Source organism: Phyllostomus hastatus, unplaced genomic scaffold, assembly GCF_019186645.2.
Source record: "Phyllostomus hastatus isolate PE091 unplaced genomic scaffold, TTU_PhHast_1.1 phas_scaffold_755, whole genome shotgun sequence".
Taxonomy (NCBI): Eukaryota; Metazoa; Chordata; class Mammalia; order Chiroptera; family Phyllostomidae; genus Phyllostomus; species Phyllostomus hastatus.
This window is the reverse complement of record NW_025334039.1, coordinates 6,495,335-6,511,976: the sequence shown is the minus strand read 5'-3', so window position 1 is coordinate 6,511,976 and position 16,642 is coordinate 6,495,335. Positions and strand designations below refer to the sequence as shown.

Here is a 16,642-nt window from a genome sequence, read left to right as displayed (position 1 = left end):
AAACAATATAGTGTTCTGTATAGCATTATAATAAAGAATTTACCAGGAGGCCATGGACAGTTAAATCCTCACTTAATGTCTCTGAGAGGTTCTTGAAAACTTGTTAACTCTTTGAAAATGGCAACTTTAAGCAAGATAATGAAACTGATTTTATCAGGGGCTCATTGATATAACCAGAGTTAAGTTCCTAAGGCATATTTCTGGTCACAAAAACATCACCAAACTTCTAAATAAAGACCAGAAAAACTTGTAATATTAAACACTGAAATGTGAGGTATACCTACATATAAGAAAGATGAATAAAAACAAGTAAGATAAGGGTTTTCAAACCTGCTTATTCCAGTTCAGGGTTGTGGGTGGCTAAAATCTCTCCCAGCAAGCAACACAGGGTACATGGCAGGAACCCACCCTGGACAGGACACCCTTCTGCCACAGGGCACACTCAACACACACCACACGCACTCAGACTGAGCACTGGAGACACTCCAGTTCACTGCACATGCACAGCTTTGGGATGTGGGAGGAAACTGGAATACCCTGAGGGAACTCACACAGACTTGGGGAGAATGTGCAGCCCACACACAGAATCAATTTTTTTTCTCATCAATGTTGTAATAAAACGACACTGAACTAAAAAGACATTATTCAAGGACCTGCTGTATATTCTTCTGAGAAGTTCAAGAGCAGACTGGATGAGATTTTACTGGTTCATCAAACAACAACAAAAATGCCCAAAGCCGCCTAAGCTTCACAAAATAACTCTTGAAGGCAAACAGTAAAAACAAACAGCAAACATGTTACATTTTACCTTACTTAGCACACATTTTACACCTAATAATAAACACACTTCACAGCAAACAATGAAAATGGAATGCTTTATGAATCAGAATATTCTAAGTAAATGAACATATATGTATCAGCACACCAAACATAAAATTTTGATTATGTACCAAATACTTTGAAACCTTATGATGAAAAGCCATTATAATAAGTATCAATAATTTTTACATAGTATTATATATAGTATTATACATGGCAATACATGTGTAAGATGTTACAAACTGTTCATTATACTATTAGTTTATGAATAGTGAATATGCAAATAACAATGTGTTAACTTAGTCTATTGGACATTTGATTCTGGGTAAGATGTTTAATGAAATGAGTTTATTTACCTGTCTGAGTATTACTGAAAAGATGTCAGCTTATCCTCATGGGAAGATGAGGGGAAAAAAAGAATTTTCAAATGTCAAGTAATCTGTTGCTGGCAATTAGGACATGACCTGAAAAGCTTTCTCATTACAAAAATAATGCAAAGGCGAAAATTCAAAACCGGAGAAGCAGCTGAGCACTGAGGCATCTGCCCACATCCCACAGCTAACAGCTTCGGTTTGCAGGGGACAGAAGACAAAGCCCAGGGACTGGATGATGCTCAGAGACCTCTGCATAGATCCGGGACCTTCAATGGCGAAGTAGGGGAAAAAAATCCAAAGCCAAAACTGCCATGTAAAATATCTATTGTGGTGAAGCCCAAATGATAGAAAAAGTTACTTGTGAGAAATACCAACCACTGGATGGCCCTTTGGGGTTTGAATTCCCATTAACTATGTGCTCCAGAAAATGACAACTGAATTCAAAATGGCCGTATGTCGGGTGGTAGTCCTAAGCATTCGACAAAGGCATATTCTCCTTGGGTGAACTAACCCTACCCAGGTCTCGGAAAGTTCCCATAGATACAGGTCAATCCATGCATGCACTCCTACACAAACACAAAGAGAAGACTCAAACCTGCAAAGACATTAGATTAAAGTAGATACAAAGATATATTTAAGGAAACAGAAGAGTTAATCAAAAGTATGAGTTATCATGAAGAGATTATCAAAAATGACCAAGCAAATTTTAAAAAGAACTAAGCAAAACTTTTATAATAGGGAAAAAAAAATCAATGCTTACAGTTGCTAGAAGACAGATTTGAAAATACCTGGGTTTCAGGTGCACAGTTCTACAGGGACCTATTTTTTTATTATTCTTTATACCTTATATTGATAACATGTATTTTAAAATACACTTTATAAACCTAAAATATTGTGATTTTTAAAATAAATAAACCATGGTTTTGTTATTTAAATCAATACCCTAACTGGGTCTAGAGGCTAAAGCAAAATTTTTCATGACAAAATTGCCCAAGGAATCTTCTGTATTAAATGACTATAGTTACCTTTTATGAAAGTTTATAGGATTATAAATATCAGGGAAAAATGTAGAGCAGGTAAAACTTATATTCAATGGAATACATGTGTCTATATGAAATGATGTTATCTGAAGGCTTGTTCTAAGAATTCCATTCATCTTGAATCTAAATGCTAAGTTTTATAGCGTGTACTTTAATTGAATCCTAGTGGATGTGCTGATTTTTCCAGGACAGCCTTTGTGATCTCAACAAAGTCATTTCACAAATATCTTTCTCTACATAATTCAGAAACCTGTTGAAAATAAATTTAAATTTCAGGTGCATTTAGAGTTAACAGTAAAAAGTCTTTCCATAAGTTAAAAAAGGAAAAAAAGTATTTATCAAGGAAAGAAAAACACTGTCAAATTTTATTACTTCATAATTTGCATGTATAACCATATGGGTAACAGCCAGGTATGCCAAGGCAGCAACCACTAAGCAATCTTTAAAAAAGTTTAGAAGCCTAATCACAGCTGACTTCATAGTTTGGGTTACCTCTATTTTTCTACAATTGACAAATCAATCTTCTAAAAATGAAGTTTTTACCATCAAAACACAGAGTATTTTGCTACAGTTAATAGTGTTGATGATTAGGTCCTGAAATTTGTTATCCAAAGTATATATGGAGTTATTGGGTGGTCGTGAGGGTTAAGAGATCCCGGCAATGGTACAGCCTGAGCTTTATGTATGACCAGTGAAACCTTTTTTTCCTGGCAGCAATGCCTGCCATTGAGCCAACTAAAAGGCCACGGAGTGTGTGTGGTATGGGCAGAGACAAATGCTATTTTCGGTGTAGGCAGTATTGTATAGGCAGGAAATTAAGAAACTTTGGAGAACTTGATATAATACCAATGATTATACGAGGCTCCAGCATATTTGAGGTCGGGGCAAAGCCAGGCTGATGAAAGGGCTATTCTAAGGATTTGAAATGGGCAGGCCTTTCCACCACACCCACTAGAGGCCAAATACAGAATTTTAGTTAGAGGAGACTGAGATTACCTAGTCCACTTCTTTCCTTGAATGCTTGAATCTCTAGTACATCTGAAAAGAGAGCTTGCACAACCCTTCTCTGAACAGTTTCAGTGAGAAGGAACTAGCTACTATTTGGGGGAGCTTATTAAATTTGAGGTAGATCTAATTATTAGAAGAGTTCTCTTTAATATTAAACCAAATTCTTTTTTCATGTAAATTCTACTCATGACTCCAAATTCTGCTCTCAGGAAACAGAGTAGTAAGTCTAATTCAGTGATGGCAAATACCTGGTCATAGCTATAGCTAATTCCCCTTCAGGGGCACAGACTCGAATAAGGAGCTTTGGCATCAGTCTGAAAGGACCATATCAATGACTTCATTCAAGCAGAATTGACAACACAAAATACATTTACCATTCTGAGCCTAATCCGGCTTTTATGTGACAGTTTTGAGCATTTCAGTACCACTCTGAAATGTCTTCAAGTACATTATCTCCTCTGAATCAGAATACACTGCTGAGAACTGAAGTAAACATTAAACATCACTGTCAATTAACAGAGAATGTAGAGCTGTGCCATCCAATATGGTAGCTACTAGCCACATGGGGCTTTTAAGTACTGGATATATGGCTCGTTCAAGCTGAGACGTGTATACTTTATAAAGTGCAAAATTCACACGTTCCAAAGACTTAATATGAAAGGATAAAAAATTTCTCATTAATAATTTTTACATTGGTTATACATAAAATGTTTTGGATATGTTAGGTAAAAAAATAATTTCATCTGCTTTTCACTTTTCATAATGTGGTTACTACAACATTTAAATTTATATTCGTGGCTCACATTATATTTCTATTGGACAGCACTGAATTAGCTGCTTTTGGCAGTCTGATCATTGCTCGGATTCATGGCGAACATCCAGGTGATTAAAAGCCGGAAGTCACAATATTTTAAGACTTCATATTCATCTTTATTAAATTTTAGCTTGTTCAACTTGACCCATTAATTCAATTTATTATACAATATTTGGAATCTGAGCAGAGTCTGACATATAATATGTGCACAGAAAGTATTTGTTAAATGAAGTCTGCCATCCAAAACATGAGGTATCCTCAGCTTCGTGTTCTGTATAAAATGAATGTGCTTGCCTAAGTCAAGCATTCTCATCCAAGTCACAGCAGAGGCCTTAATTCTTTACTGATGACCCTTTGGCTAGACTTGGAAACTTTCATTGCTCCATCTCCCCTCTACACACAGAACTTTTATAGAAGTTTTCTTATTGCATTGGCTTACATTTGAACATCCCCTTGAGGGTAGGATCCTTGTTTTTTTTTAACGTATGTATCATCAGTTCCTGCACCAGATATGCACTTCATGAGTATTTGACAAATACATGACACCAATCAACACTATTAATATCCGGGTTAAATTTCCATCTTTTTCAAAAGAACAATATGAGTCTGAAAAATGCTTTGTGTAAGTTCAAATTCACTAAATTGACAGTGTTTTTCTACCAGCCTTAGACTGCGGATTGCCTTTCTGACAGGGATTTGGAAATCTTTCAATTCAATTTGCCTTTACTTACTTTTCTCTCAAGACAAGGAGGCATGAAATTGGGTGTTACAGACCTTGAAGGTTCTAATGTGAAAGATTAAGAACAAGGCTTAAACAGTGTTTAATATAATGAAAAAAAAATAACTTCAAAGGGAAGCAATAATTTATTCTGCATTCCCAAAGGCAAATTATCGGAATGCAATTCTGCGCAACTGCCTGAACCACGGCTTCAACCTGTCTAAACTGCAGCGCAGGGAAAGAAACCCAGGGGTTCAGAAGTGAGGTCTACAGCTGGTCCTTACATTTACTAGGCATACACGTCCCTGAACTTCTCTGGCATGGACTGGAGGCTCTCTGAGGGCAGAAAATTTGTTTACCCATATTTCCAGTACTTGGCACAAAGTATAATTTGTGTTCACTACTTGCCAAATTAATAAAAATCCAATTCTTTCCTTAGGTAATTTGGGGGAAAGACCTACATTGCCAAACTCACAGGTCTGAGGCTAAACAGGGACAATGCATATGATCACACACTGTAACAGACCAATACAAATGTTTTTGCTGTTTCTTTTCTCATTTTATCATTTTCCCTCTTTTGCTCCATTTCTCACTCCACTATCCATCCCCTCTGCCTTTCCTTCTTTCCTCTTTTTTCTCCCTCAGTAGTTCTAGCTGAACATAACACTGGAAATAAAGGTAATCTTTTTTCAGTATTTTTGAGTACTATTCTATGTATTAATTTTAAAATAAGGTAAAAAGTTAGTTTCAACTGTAGGGGGCTGATTTATTCTCTTGTCAATTAGTAGTCTGCATTAGAAAAACGGTTTTACCTCAGTCTTTGCCAAGGCTATGTTATATGATTTCTCTTAATCATGTGACTTTTTATGACTCTAACCTGGTGGTCCAGCTGAAGCCAGCCTGAGGGTCACAGTTAGCCTAAAAGCTACAAATTCCTACACCAACCCTAAAAGAAAATATAGAATAATTTAAGAGTTCTTATATTCTGTTCAGAAACTAACAAACTGGAGCCTTTAATTCATACTTTCTCCCCTTAGGATAAATATGCATGCAGTATAATTTTTTATAAATTTATACATTTATTGCACTGTAACATGCTAAATTACATGAATGAAGTCAAAACACTGTAAGATACTAACCTGCCTCCTGAGTAAAAAAAGCAAATACTATTTATGATGTGTATATAACAAAGCTATTTTAAACCTCTGAAAATTAATCACTGTCAAATTACTTGACTGATTAACGTTAATTTGAGAAATACCGTTCTTTGAATAATAGTCCAGTAAACAAAAGATTAACTAGAGATTCCTGATAGTTGAATCCTCATTGTTCAAAGTCTCTCTTTCATGTAGAACTAGCTTTCTTGTGAGAAAACATGGTGTGTGCTCACCACAAAGCACTTTTAAATTTAGTGATTAAATAAGGGGCTGTGCCTGAATGTCACCATTGACCAAATCAATGACAGCTAAAACATGTTAAGTATTAAATGTGCTAGATGCCTTCCAGGAACTTTATGTGTACTAACTCATTAAAGTCTCAGAAAACCCTATTAATTATATGCTAAACTGACTGTTCAACTAATATGATCCCATACGTTGTATACTCTAGAGCAGGGGTGTCAAACTCATTTTCACCGGGGGCCACATCAGCCTCGAGGTTTCCTTCAAAGGGCTGAATGTAATTTCAACTCCTTAATAGTTAAGGAGTAGTTACATTTATACACTCCTAAAATTATTACACTAACCTGAAAAGTACACGTCCCAATGACCACGTAATTAATGCCACCATATGCAAGCAATTAGGTTTCCAGAATCCCCACTGTCAAAAGGATTAAATCATAATCTTTGATTATGAACATATTCCATTTCTAATCATAAAGCAAAAGGGAAGCCTTATATTTTCCTTTTTCACCATTTAATTTTTCCACAAATCCCAGACATAAATTGCTGGGTAGGTCTCTCTAGCTTTTCACATCATTTAAAAAAAAAATTCAGGTTCAGTATACTTTCAAAGTTTAGCAAAAGTTTACCAAAGTTTGCATAAGATTTCTTTCCAGTGAAATACCCTGTCATTCACTGCATTTTTCATACACTAACCTGAAAAGTACATATCCCAATGACCACGTAATTATTGCCACCATATGCAATTAGGTTTCCAGAATCCCCGCTGTCAAAGGGATTAAATTCTACTACATGCACATAATCTTCACAATCCACAGTGTAGGCTGCATTTCTTGTGGCATCTTGCTTCATCTTGTATGTCAAAGCTTGAGCAGTTGTAAGAAATAGCCTTCTACTGGACAAGGTCACAAAACTGTGAATTACAGCAGACACAGAGAGAAATGGTCAAAATGTTACTCACTTGCAGCAAATGATCAAAATAAAAACACGGTATTGCAAATACCACAAACGGCTCAAAAAAATTAAAGTATTTGATTAAACACTTTGTGAATGATACCTTCAGCATAAATCACCATAATTTTGTTTAGATTACTTAAAAGAAATAGTGAGTACTAGTAATATATAGAGAAGAAATCGCTGCAGTGTATTTATTAAAAAATTAATGATACTTAACATACTTAAGTTAAAAAATGGATACTTTTTGCAGGTGCCATGTTAAGCATTTTACTGATATTATCACCTCAAATTGTGCATAAACCTAAGAGAGAGGTGCTACCCATGGTTCCCATTTTTACTGATGAGGAAATCAAGCCTTTTGGATGTTAATTAGCTTGCCGAGGTCGTAAGACGAGCCAGAATTTGAAAACATTACTATGTGTTGGACATCAGTGCCAGAGAAAAACGCAGCTCTTGGCCTTGAAGGAGCTCACAGTCCAGGGATACTAATGGTTCAGTGTGAAAAGTGCTATATATAAGCAGACACAAACTATAGGATCTGGAAGAAGTGCCAAAATATGTGATATAAAGTAATATTCATAAAACCAGGCACAAAACTTCAACTAACCCTCGTGGCCTGGGGTGCACTCTGAAAGTAGCATTCCCAGATGAGACTTAGGGATTCTAGAGGTCTCTCTCTTTCTCTTTTTTTTAAGTGGACGCAGGAGTTGTCCTGAAAACAGTTGGGCTCAGTAACAAACACATCAGACACCCGATGAGCATTTACTGAGAATCAGATGAGTCCCACCCACCAATAAACTAGTAACCTTACAAGTGTGCATCCGGGACTGGACATTTATCTTAAGGTGACCAGCAGCTGAGATGCCCTCAGGGGCACAACGGTGTGGGAAGTGCAAAAAATTCGCGGTTAAGACACTCGTTCCCCTAGAGCTCATTAAAATAGTGCCCAGTCTCACTACATAATCGGGGTCTCACAGTACAAAGCGGGCTGGAAGAGTACGGGAGGGGAAGAAGAAGAGAAGTTCCTGCTAAGAGACCCAACGCCTCTCCCTGTCTCAGGCAGGTCCGAGAAGACCCCGCTACCACCTCCCCAAGCCCGAGGTCCGGAGCAAGTAGGGTGAAGAGCTGGGCAGTTTGTAGCGAAGCGGCACGGGCCCTTCAGCTCCCTGATACGCACCGGAGGGCGCCGGGATTCAGGCAGAGAGGAACGGGTCTCAGCTGGGGACTACTGCCACTCGCTTGGATTCTGCTTCCGGGACAGAGGGCAGGGGCAGCGATTGGCTCTCAGGACCTCCCGCGAGATTTAAAATGTAACCCGCAACTACTCAAACAGCGGAGAGACTGCTGCTCAGGAGGATCTCCCTTCTGTTGGGTCTGCATCTCCCTGGTCACCCCACCACCCCAATCTCCCGAGACGGGTGAGTCTTGACTCTCCCTCACCCACCTGGTAAGTGGTGATCCAAGCCGCGGGATTTTCGATGACAGAAAAGTGCCAAGTGACTGTTTAAGGTATTTGTGCGGTGGCTTTGCCCTGGAGCCAGGGTGGGTCTGCTTGTTTTCAGCAGAATTGACAGTATCCAGTAATGGGTGGAGCTGGAAGGCTGAGGTCCTTTGAGGACTACTTAGGGTCCTTAGGCGACAAGTCTGGGTTCTAGTCCCAAAACCTATGCGGACACCAGTTCCGCTACTTTCGCCCTCTCTCTATTACATCCTTCTAAGGGACATTTTGGACCTGCATTCTGACAATGATAGCAGCAAGGACTACCAACTTTTTTTTTTTTTATTGAGCACCTACTAAGTGCCCAGCACAAGGTGGATTATTTATTTGTCTTCCCACCGCCTCAATTTTATGGGTAGGAGATATTCTTCCCATTTTACAGATGAAGAAATATATGCTTATCAGAGATTTTTAAATACAGAAGATCATTTAATACGTGGGAGAGTCTGGACGCGGATCCTGGTCTGTCTGACTGCAAAGTGTAATTCTTTCGATCGTCTCACACTGCTTCTCCAGTGACAGTTTCCTGTCTTACAAATTTTGCTCCAGTGCAGCTTGAATCCAGTCTTTTAAAACAAATGTTTATTATCGCAGCCGCCTTCTACTGTTTTTGTGTAATGTATCCTGACATTCAGAGGGCTTGTATATTCATTGTCTTACTGATTCCTCCTAACTGGCTGAAAGGTATTATTCCTGTTTTCTTTTTGATGATGTCTCTACCTAGGCATTCCGGTGTAAACCATATTGCCTAGGCTCACACAGCCAGCTAGCTACTGCAGAGCTGAGACTAGATTAGGGTTGGCAAATGCACGGCAGTGCCTGCTTTTGTGCAGCCAGTTCCCAAGTTAAGAATAAATTTTACATGTTTAAATGATTGAAAAAGAATCAAAAGAAGGATGGTATTTTGTGATGTGTGAAAATTATATGAAATTCAAATTTTAGTTTTTATTAAGTTTTGTTGAAGATCATTTGTTTAAGTACTGTTAGTGGCTACTTTTACACTGCAAGGTCAAGTTGAGTAATTGCAACCGAAACTATAGGGCGTGTACTTCTCAAATATTTACCGTTTGGCCCTTTCCAAAAAGTGTGCTGACCCCCGGATGGGACTGTTGGCTCTTATATGTGCCAGGCACTGTCATAAAAGATTAACTTACATTTATGCCATTTACTTTTTACAAAACCCCATGAGATAGTAACTGTTATTATTTTAACTTATCAGTGCAAGGAAGCTGAGGCAGGGAGAGGTGATGTAACTTGGCAAAGATCTCACAGCTAGTAAGTGGTAAAGCCAGGATTCAGGACAGTCTAAATCCAGATTGGTCTTTATTCTTAGCAGTCTGAACTAAGTACCTTTAAGTAACACTAGCAATAGTAATTTACTACAAAAGATTTATTTCAGGCAAACTGATCATATCACTAGTTCGTTACTTCTTTACTTTCTTTTTTATTTCTTCTAAGAGATGAGGGTGATATTTTTAAGAGGATTATAATTCTTAGCTATTTACTAGGATTTGTATTTATGTAGATATTTTAATTTAGTCTTACACCTGTACATTTAAGTTGCATCACTGATTGTGCCTATCAGTTGTTATTTTGTAAATGACATATACCCATTTTCTTGATCATAGAAACCCAAGATACATATTTCACATCTGGGATTTTTGGTTTATGCCACATAAAAAAAAAGAAGATCACCAAAGGAGTAAGTAAGTGGGATGAGTACACTAAAATACTCAAAATAAGATAATGGCCTGTATGTTGGAGACTGGGGTACTTAAAGGGGGGAGGGGAGAACCCCCCACAAACTTTTGGCAGGTGTGTCTGTAAACTTGGAGAAACAAATTGGCTGCTTTATAGAGGCTTGGGTATGTAAAGCATTCAAACAATATCTAATTATTTTGGAAGGCTTTTGTTTATCAGAGGAAGGTGTGTGATATATGTGATATGGGTATCACTTTCTTCCGATGTAAAATGAGGATAATAATAGACTTTCTTCATAGGTTTCTTATGAAGATTGAATGAGGTTGTAAATATTAAGCTTTTAAAAAGTATTTGGCACCAAGAAAATTCCTGCACATTAGCTCTTGCGTTGGTTATCTATTGCTGTGTAACAAACCACCCCAGAATTTGGTGGCATTAAAACAACATATTTGCTTATGATTCTGTGAATCAGCAGTTTGAGCTGGACTCAGCTGTGTAGGTCTGCTGGTCTTGCCTGGGATCACTCGGGGCTACAGTTAGTGTGGCAGGTTGATTGGGACTAGACAGTCTTAAGACAGCCTCTCTGACATGTCTGTGAGTTGGTATTGGTTGTCAGTTGGAGCACCTTGGTTCTCCTTCATAAGGCCTCTGCAGCAAGCTAGCTTGGACTTCTTTATATGGCAGCCTGAGAGTAGCAAGAGAGTGAGAGCTGAAGCTTCAAGGTTTTATGTCAGACGGCCCTCAAGACCACCTTCCGGTTGGATGCTTTACTAGGAGAACTCAGAGGACTTGGCATATACTCGTACTCATGGTTATAATTTATAATAGCAAAAAAGATACTAAGGAAAATAAGCAAAGATAGAATGTGCATGGTGCGAAGTCCAGGGGAGACCAGGAACACGCTTCCGGAAGTGCTCTTAGTGAAGTCACACAGGACATGCTTAATTCCTCCAGCAGTAAGTTGTGACAGCATATGTAAAATGTCCATCAGGGAAATTCTTTACTGACTCAGTGCCCAGGGTTTTTACTGAGGCTGAGCATGTAGGCATTCTGTTTGTTCCAAAGTTCCAAACTCAGAAGGAACGCAAGTGTTCAGTATAAACTATATTGTTTGTCCCAACAGTTTAGGCACAGTGAGCCACCCTTACTGGAAACCCTCCTGAAATCTAAGTTCCCAGATGCCAGCCAAAGGCTTTTCAAAGGATAGCAACCAGGCCTGCTGTATTAACTATTCTCTGCACTGGTCTTTTGAGGTGTAGGCTCGGAACTCCCATGATGCCCTTCTTACTACATTCTATTGGTCAAATCAAGTCACAAGTCTGACCTAGATTCGAACGGTGGAAAAGTAGACCATCTCTTTTGGGACAATGTGACAATGGGAGGAAGCTGGCCTTCCCCTTGCCCTGCCCAGCCAGATCTGCCTACCCGAGATATTATCGTCTCTCTCAGCACAAATATTTTTAAACACAGTTTTAATTAACTGCGCGTCTATAATTATAAGTTTACAGAATTGGTGTATCTGTTCTGTGAATTTTCAAATTGAAGGTTGGATTTTGTTATTTCAATAGATTTGGCTGAAGAAAACTAAAGGAAAGGAAAATATAAGTGGGTAGAAATTGTTTTAGTCTGTTTTCCTAAATTTAATTAAAAGCAGTCTTAATAAATAAGAAATGACTTCTTATTCACTACTTACTTTTCTCTAACTCTTCTTGCTTACACAGGTTAAATATCAATTTTCAATTAAAATAAGCCTTTTTTAAAAAAAATAAAATGAGGCTTCCTAACATTGCATTCTGTTCTACTCTAAGACAATGGCTGCGCTTCAACAGAGGTCTGTCTTGGCCATGATTAAGGAGTTCAGGAGGAACTGGCACACTCTTTGTGACTCGGAGAGAACCACTGTGTGCGGCGCAGACGCCATGCTCTTGGCACTGCAGCTCTGCATGGCAGAGAACAGCAGACAGGTTAGTAGGCTACACTGAGGTTAGCTTTTTCTTGAAAGTGGATTGTGGCTGCTCCCTCTTTGAATAAACTTTATTATATTAATTTCTTTGCAATAGATGCCCTCTTATGATAATATTAATATACTGTTTTCACAAATGCTTCTGTGTGTCTGTGTCACTAATTACTATTGGATTTGAGATGATTTGTTTTACAGTTAAGGCCTTTGTATGTATAATTTCACATAGAACATACCCATTTCATGTTTAATTCGAAGTCTTAAGATAAACAATGCAACTATTATGATTATTATGGCTAAAAGTTGTTTTTATGTTATAAGACTTCCTTCTCTAAAAAGATCTGGAAGACACATAGATAATGTTTATTTAAATATAATTGAAGTATTCTATGACTAATTTAAGATGCTATAGTATAAATTAATTGTTCCTAAGCCAGGCTATGAAGCAGAATCTTTTGGGAGGGCTTTTTAAATATTTTGGCTCCTATGTGCCCCAATCTTGGCAATTCTGATTCTCTTAATCTGCACTGAGACCCTGGAAATTGTCTTTTTTTCAATTTCCCCAAAGTGATTCTTACCTCATCGGTTTGGGCCAAACTGCTGTTTAAAATGAGCTCTACCTAAAGGACTAGAGGTGTTCACGAGAGAGATGGGTGAATGGAGGCTGGTGTCATCAGGAATTTTAGACAGTGTCCTGAAAGGAATGGTAGCCTTTGGATGGAAAGAGTTTAAAGGAGGGTTGAAGGAAGAGGAAAGTTCAGAAGAAGCACCCGGGGGATCAAAATAACGATGGTTTGAAGGTGGTAGGGAGACTGTCGTGACTAGAGAAGAGTTTTGAAGGGTTGAGTTGGTTTCCATGGGTCTCTGAGGCTAGACAGAAATGACATTCTGACGAATGATTTTAATCCTCTATGTCAGTAGTTCCCAGAATTTTAGATTTCATCTGCCAGTAAAATTTCTGAAAGAATTAGACATTGACAGATTTGAACATTTCTCATGTTGGCAGATAAGGCTATTGAGAAAAATTAATGACTAGAACCATCATTTTGAAAAAGGAAGACTATTTTGACACCTAAAAATTAAGAATTGTGTGGTCTTAAAAATAAGAGGTAGTCTTTCCTATGCATGGGTAGTCGTCAGTTTTGCATATTTAAAACAGTGTACATTAAGATAAGTTTTGAACATAGAAAAATTTGGAGAAACTTGTATCTTATGTAGCCATTCTTTCAACAAATACTGAGTTTTTACTATGTGCTAGATGACATTATTCTAAGCACTTGGGATTTAGTACTGAAGGAAATCCCTGCTCTCATGGAATTAATCTTCTAGTCAAGACTGATAGATAGTACTCTAATAAATAAGATATTTAATGCTTTAAGTTATAGTAAGTGCTACAGAGAAGAACAAAACAGAGATCCAAGTAAAGAATATGGAGTTTGCAATGGAGGAGTTCTCACAGTTTGAAATAGGGTGCTCAAAGAAGGATTCATCTAGAACTTACCATGTGAGCAAAGATTTCAGTAAGTGGAAGGAGGAGCTGGCCACGGGGATTTAGGTGGGAAAGGGCTACCAGGCAAAGGGCACAGCAGGCGCAAGAGCCTTGAGGTGCAAGGGTCAGATGCTGCGCACGTTCAAGGGACAGCAAGGAGGCCAATCACAGCTGCTTATATCAATGGTAATTTCTTCCCTCCCTTCCTCTCTTCCACAGGTTTCTTCCTTCCAATTTTTGCTATCATCCTCTTTATTTCCAAGCACATTTTTTTTCTTCTTTCTCTTATTTCAAGATATAATATTTTTCTCCTTTGAGATTATTAATAACATTTTGTTGTTTTTTGTATGTGTGTAATATGTTTCCTCTAAATTCCCATTTTGTTAGTTTTATTTGGGAAAGATTTCCTTTCCTCCTATTAGAGACTTTCTTCACGATGATCCTGGGCTGTCCCCTCATGTTAAGTGAGGCTTATTGGAAGTGCTGGGTACAGGTTAGGGCTTGTCAACCTGATCTGACTGGGCAATTGGTTTAGGGGGCTTTGAGGTCAGTGTCTTTAGGATACCCCTTCTGGAACAGTTTCCTCAGAAAAGAGTCTTTTTTTTCTCCTGCACAAATAGTATAAAGTTGAGCTGCCATTGTGTTGGGAGCCTGAAAGGCGTGTCACAGTTCAGAGTGTGAACGGTCCTGTCGCTCCTGGGTTTTCGTTTGGGCGCATTCCTCTGCACTCGTCAGTCCAGAGGATCCTTGCACCACTCCAGGAAACAAACCTCCACTTTCCTGCCAAGATAGGTGGCTACTGTCTGCTATCTCAGCAGGAATGAGCTATTGGGCAAAAATCGAAGTGAAGTTACCCCGAGAAGTAAGCACACTACTGAAGCTACTTCAGAAAAATCTCTTCACAAGCAAGTGTTTCCACCATCACCTTCTGCTGGGCAGGTATTTTTTTTTTTTTTCCAGTGGGCATACTGAGAGTGTTGGCCTTTGGGGACTTTGGTGTTATATGCATGGCAGGGTGGGCAGGGAGGGCCTCTGACCCAGCTTCCCACCTTTCTGGTGCTCAGCTTGTCTCCTGGTCTTTGTGCTCAGGATTCCTGAACACGAGGTTTCCTTGAGTGTCAGGGAGAGGTAGATTGAAGGGAAATGCAGACTCCACCACTTGCTCACTCCCCTACATTGGCTCTTCTTATCGTTCCTGACCTTCTGCCATTTCTCTGATGGACAACGCAGTCATGCTTAAAAACTGTTCTCCTTTTTTCTCCTATAGTTTCAGGCATTTTATACCAGGAGGGGTTTCTCTGCAAATGCAGACGCATACGTAATGTGTCTGTTGTAAAATGATAACAGATGGCATGCATTCTTTCTGCACCTTGTTTCCATCACCCAACATTGTTTTCAAGACCTCTTCAGGTACTGACAGAACAGTTTATCTAATTCATTCATTTTATTAGTCATCCTTTGTGTGACTGATACATTTATTCATATTTGGACATTTGGGCTGTTTGAAGTTTTTGGTATTACAAGCATTTCTGCACCGAAATTAGATGTCTGTGCACTGAGCCAGAGGCTCTCTAGGCCCCATGCCCAGCAGGTCCCGTGATAGATATGAACTGTAACATACGGCTCTTCAACTTGGCTGCTAGAGCTTACATTTATGTTAACAGTGTAGCAGAGTACCATTCCCTTAATCTCTGTGTCCACATTAGGTGTTGTCAGACTTCATTAGAAAAGAGAAAAAGTGGTACTTCATTTTAATTTTTCTGATAACGAGAGCATTTAAACATCTTTTAAAATGCTTATTTGACCATTTAGGTGTCTTCATCTTAAGCTCTCCGGTTATATCCTTTGCTTATTTTGCTATTGAGTTGCTTTTGTCTCTTACTCTGGAAGAGGTCTACCTATATTTTAGATACTCTTTGTTTTATACTTTGTCAATACCTTCCAGTGTGCTCCATTTTACCCACTTTCACGGGATATACACCCCATATGTTGTTTCATCAGTATTCACATACCAGACCTCTCTGCTGAGTCTTGCTTTGGTACGGTCAAGTATCATTGGACATTTTACTCTGATGTTCTATTACTGTCTCATCACTTTTAAAAGGAGAGCACACTGTTTGCTCCCTCAACTTACCTTTCTCCTCACACTCTTAGTCTCAGTGGCATGTATCATTGTTCACTCAGTCACTAAAGCTAGACACCTCAGGGTCAGTCATGACAGGGTCTCTTTCCTTTGTCCCCCAGTGCAATCCATAGGTAAATCTCGGGATTACTGCTTGAGCATTTGAAAAAAATCTGTCCTCCTTTAATAATCTGCAGAAATGGCATTCAGGTAGATAATAGATTCTGAGGATATCGTATACATGGAATGGGCTAGCTGAAGCTTACACCATGGCGACTGTACACTGGGAAATAAGGAGAGAGAGATTGAGGCAATTGTTAAGAATCGCTATTGTTTAGCGACTTAGGGCTGTTGTTCTGGAAGCAAACAGAGCATGTTCAGATCACTTCCTTTTGTTTGTTAACTTGTGTATAAATAATTAAAAATAAATAGATCAATAAGCTGAATAGAATGTAGCCTGAAAAAATTGTAGTTCTCAACTGTAAAAGTTTTGACATATTAAGATATTCAATCCAAGTCAGTTTTTCTTCAGGGCTTGTCTATGTAGCATTCACTCAGAATTTCTTTCGGCTTGTTAATTTTCTACTTGCTAATTCACTTTATTCATTGTGAAACTTCAGACTCTGGGTGGGAAAGGGTGAGTGGTGAATTGCAAGTGAGTTTTTCACAGTTTGAAAAGGTGTGTGTATGTGCGCGGTGGAGATGGGGGTTGCAGTTTAGGTTTATTTTAACGCTCTGTGTA

At 38.6% G+C, this 16,642-nt stretch overlaps 2 protein-coding genes across 4 annotated transcripts in view; one reads left to right on the top strand and one right to left on the bottom strand.

Moving 5' to 3' along the window:
- Window positions 1-8,384, bottom strand: part of NUP37 (nucleoporin 37) — a 40,974-nt gene extending 32,590 nt beyond the window's left edge. The window contains exons 1-2 of the mRNA XM_045826657.1: window positions 8,308-8,384; window positions 6,870-7,086 (exon numbers count right to left, since the gene is read on the bottom strand). Coding sequence (XP_045682613.1) covers window positions 6,870-7,025 — 156 coding nt within the window. The 5' untranslated portion in view covers window positions 7,026-7,086; window positions 8,308-8,384. The remainder of the gene's footprint in view (window positions 1-6,869; window positions 7,087-8,307) is intronic.
- A 52-nt stretch (window positions 8,385-8,436) lies between these two features.
- Window positions 8,437-16,642, top strand: part of LOC123810715 (PARP1 binding protein) — a 52,422-nt gene continuing 44,216 nt past the window's right edge. Inside the window, exons 1-3 of one of the 3 annotated variants that reach the window (XM_045826655.1) lie at window positions 8,437-8,577; window positions 10,257-10,334; window positions 12,138-12,293. In XM_045826655.1, coding sequence (XP_045682611.1) covers window positions 12,141-12,293 — 153 coding nt within the window. In that variant the 5' untranslated portion in view covers window positions 8,437-8,577; window positions 10,257-10,334; window positions 12,138-12,140. The remainder of the gene's footprint in view (window positions 8,578-10,256; window positions 10,335-12,137; window positions 12,294-16,642) is intronic. The other 2 variants (XM_045826654.1, XM_045826656.1) reach the window with 2 other exon arrangements.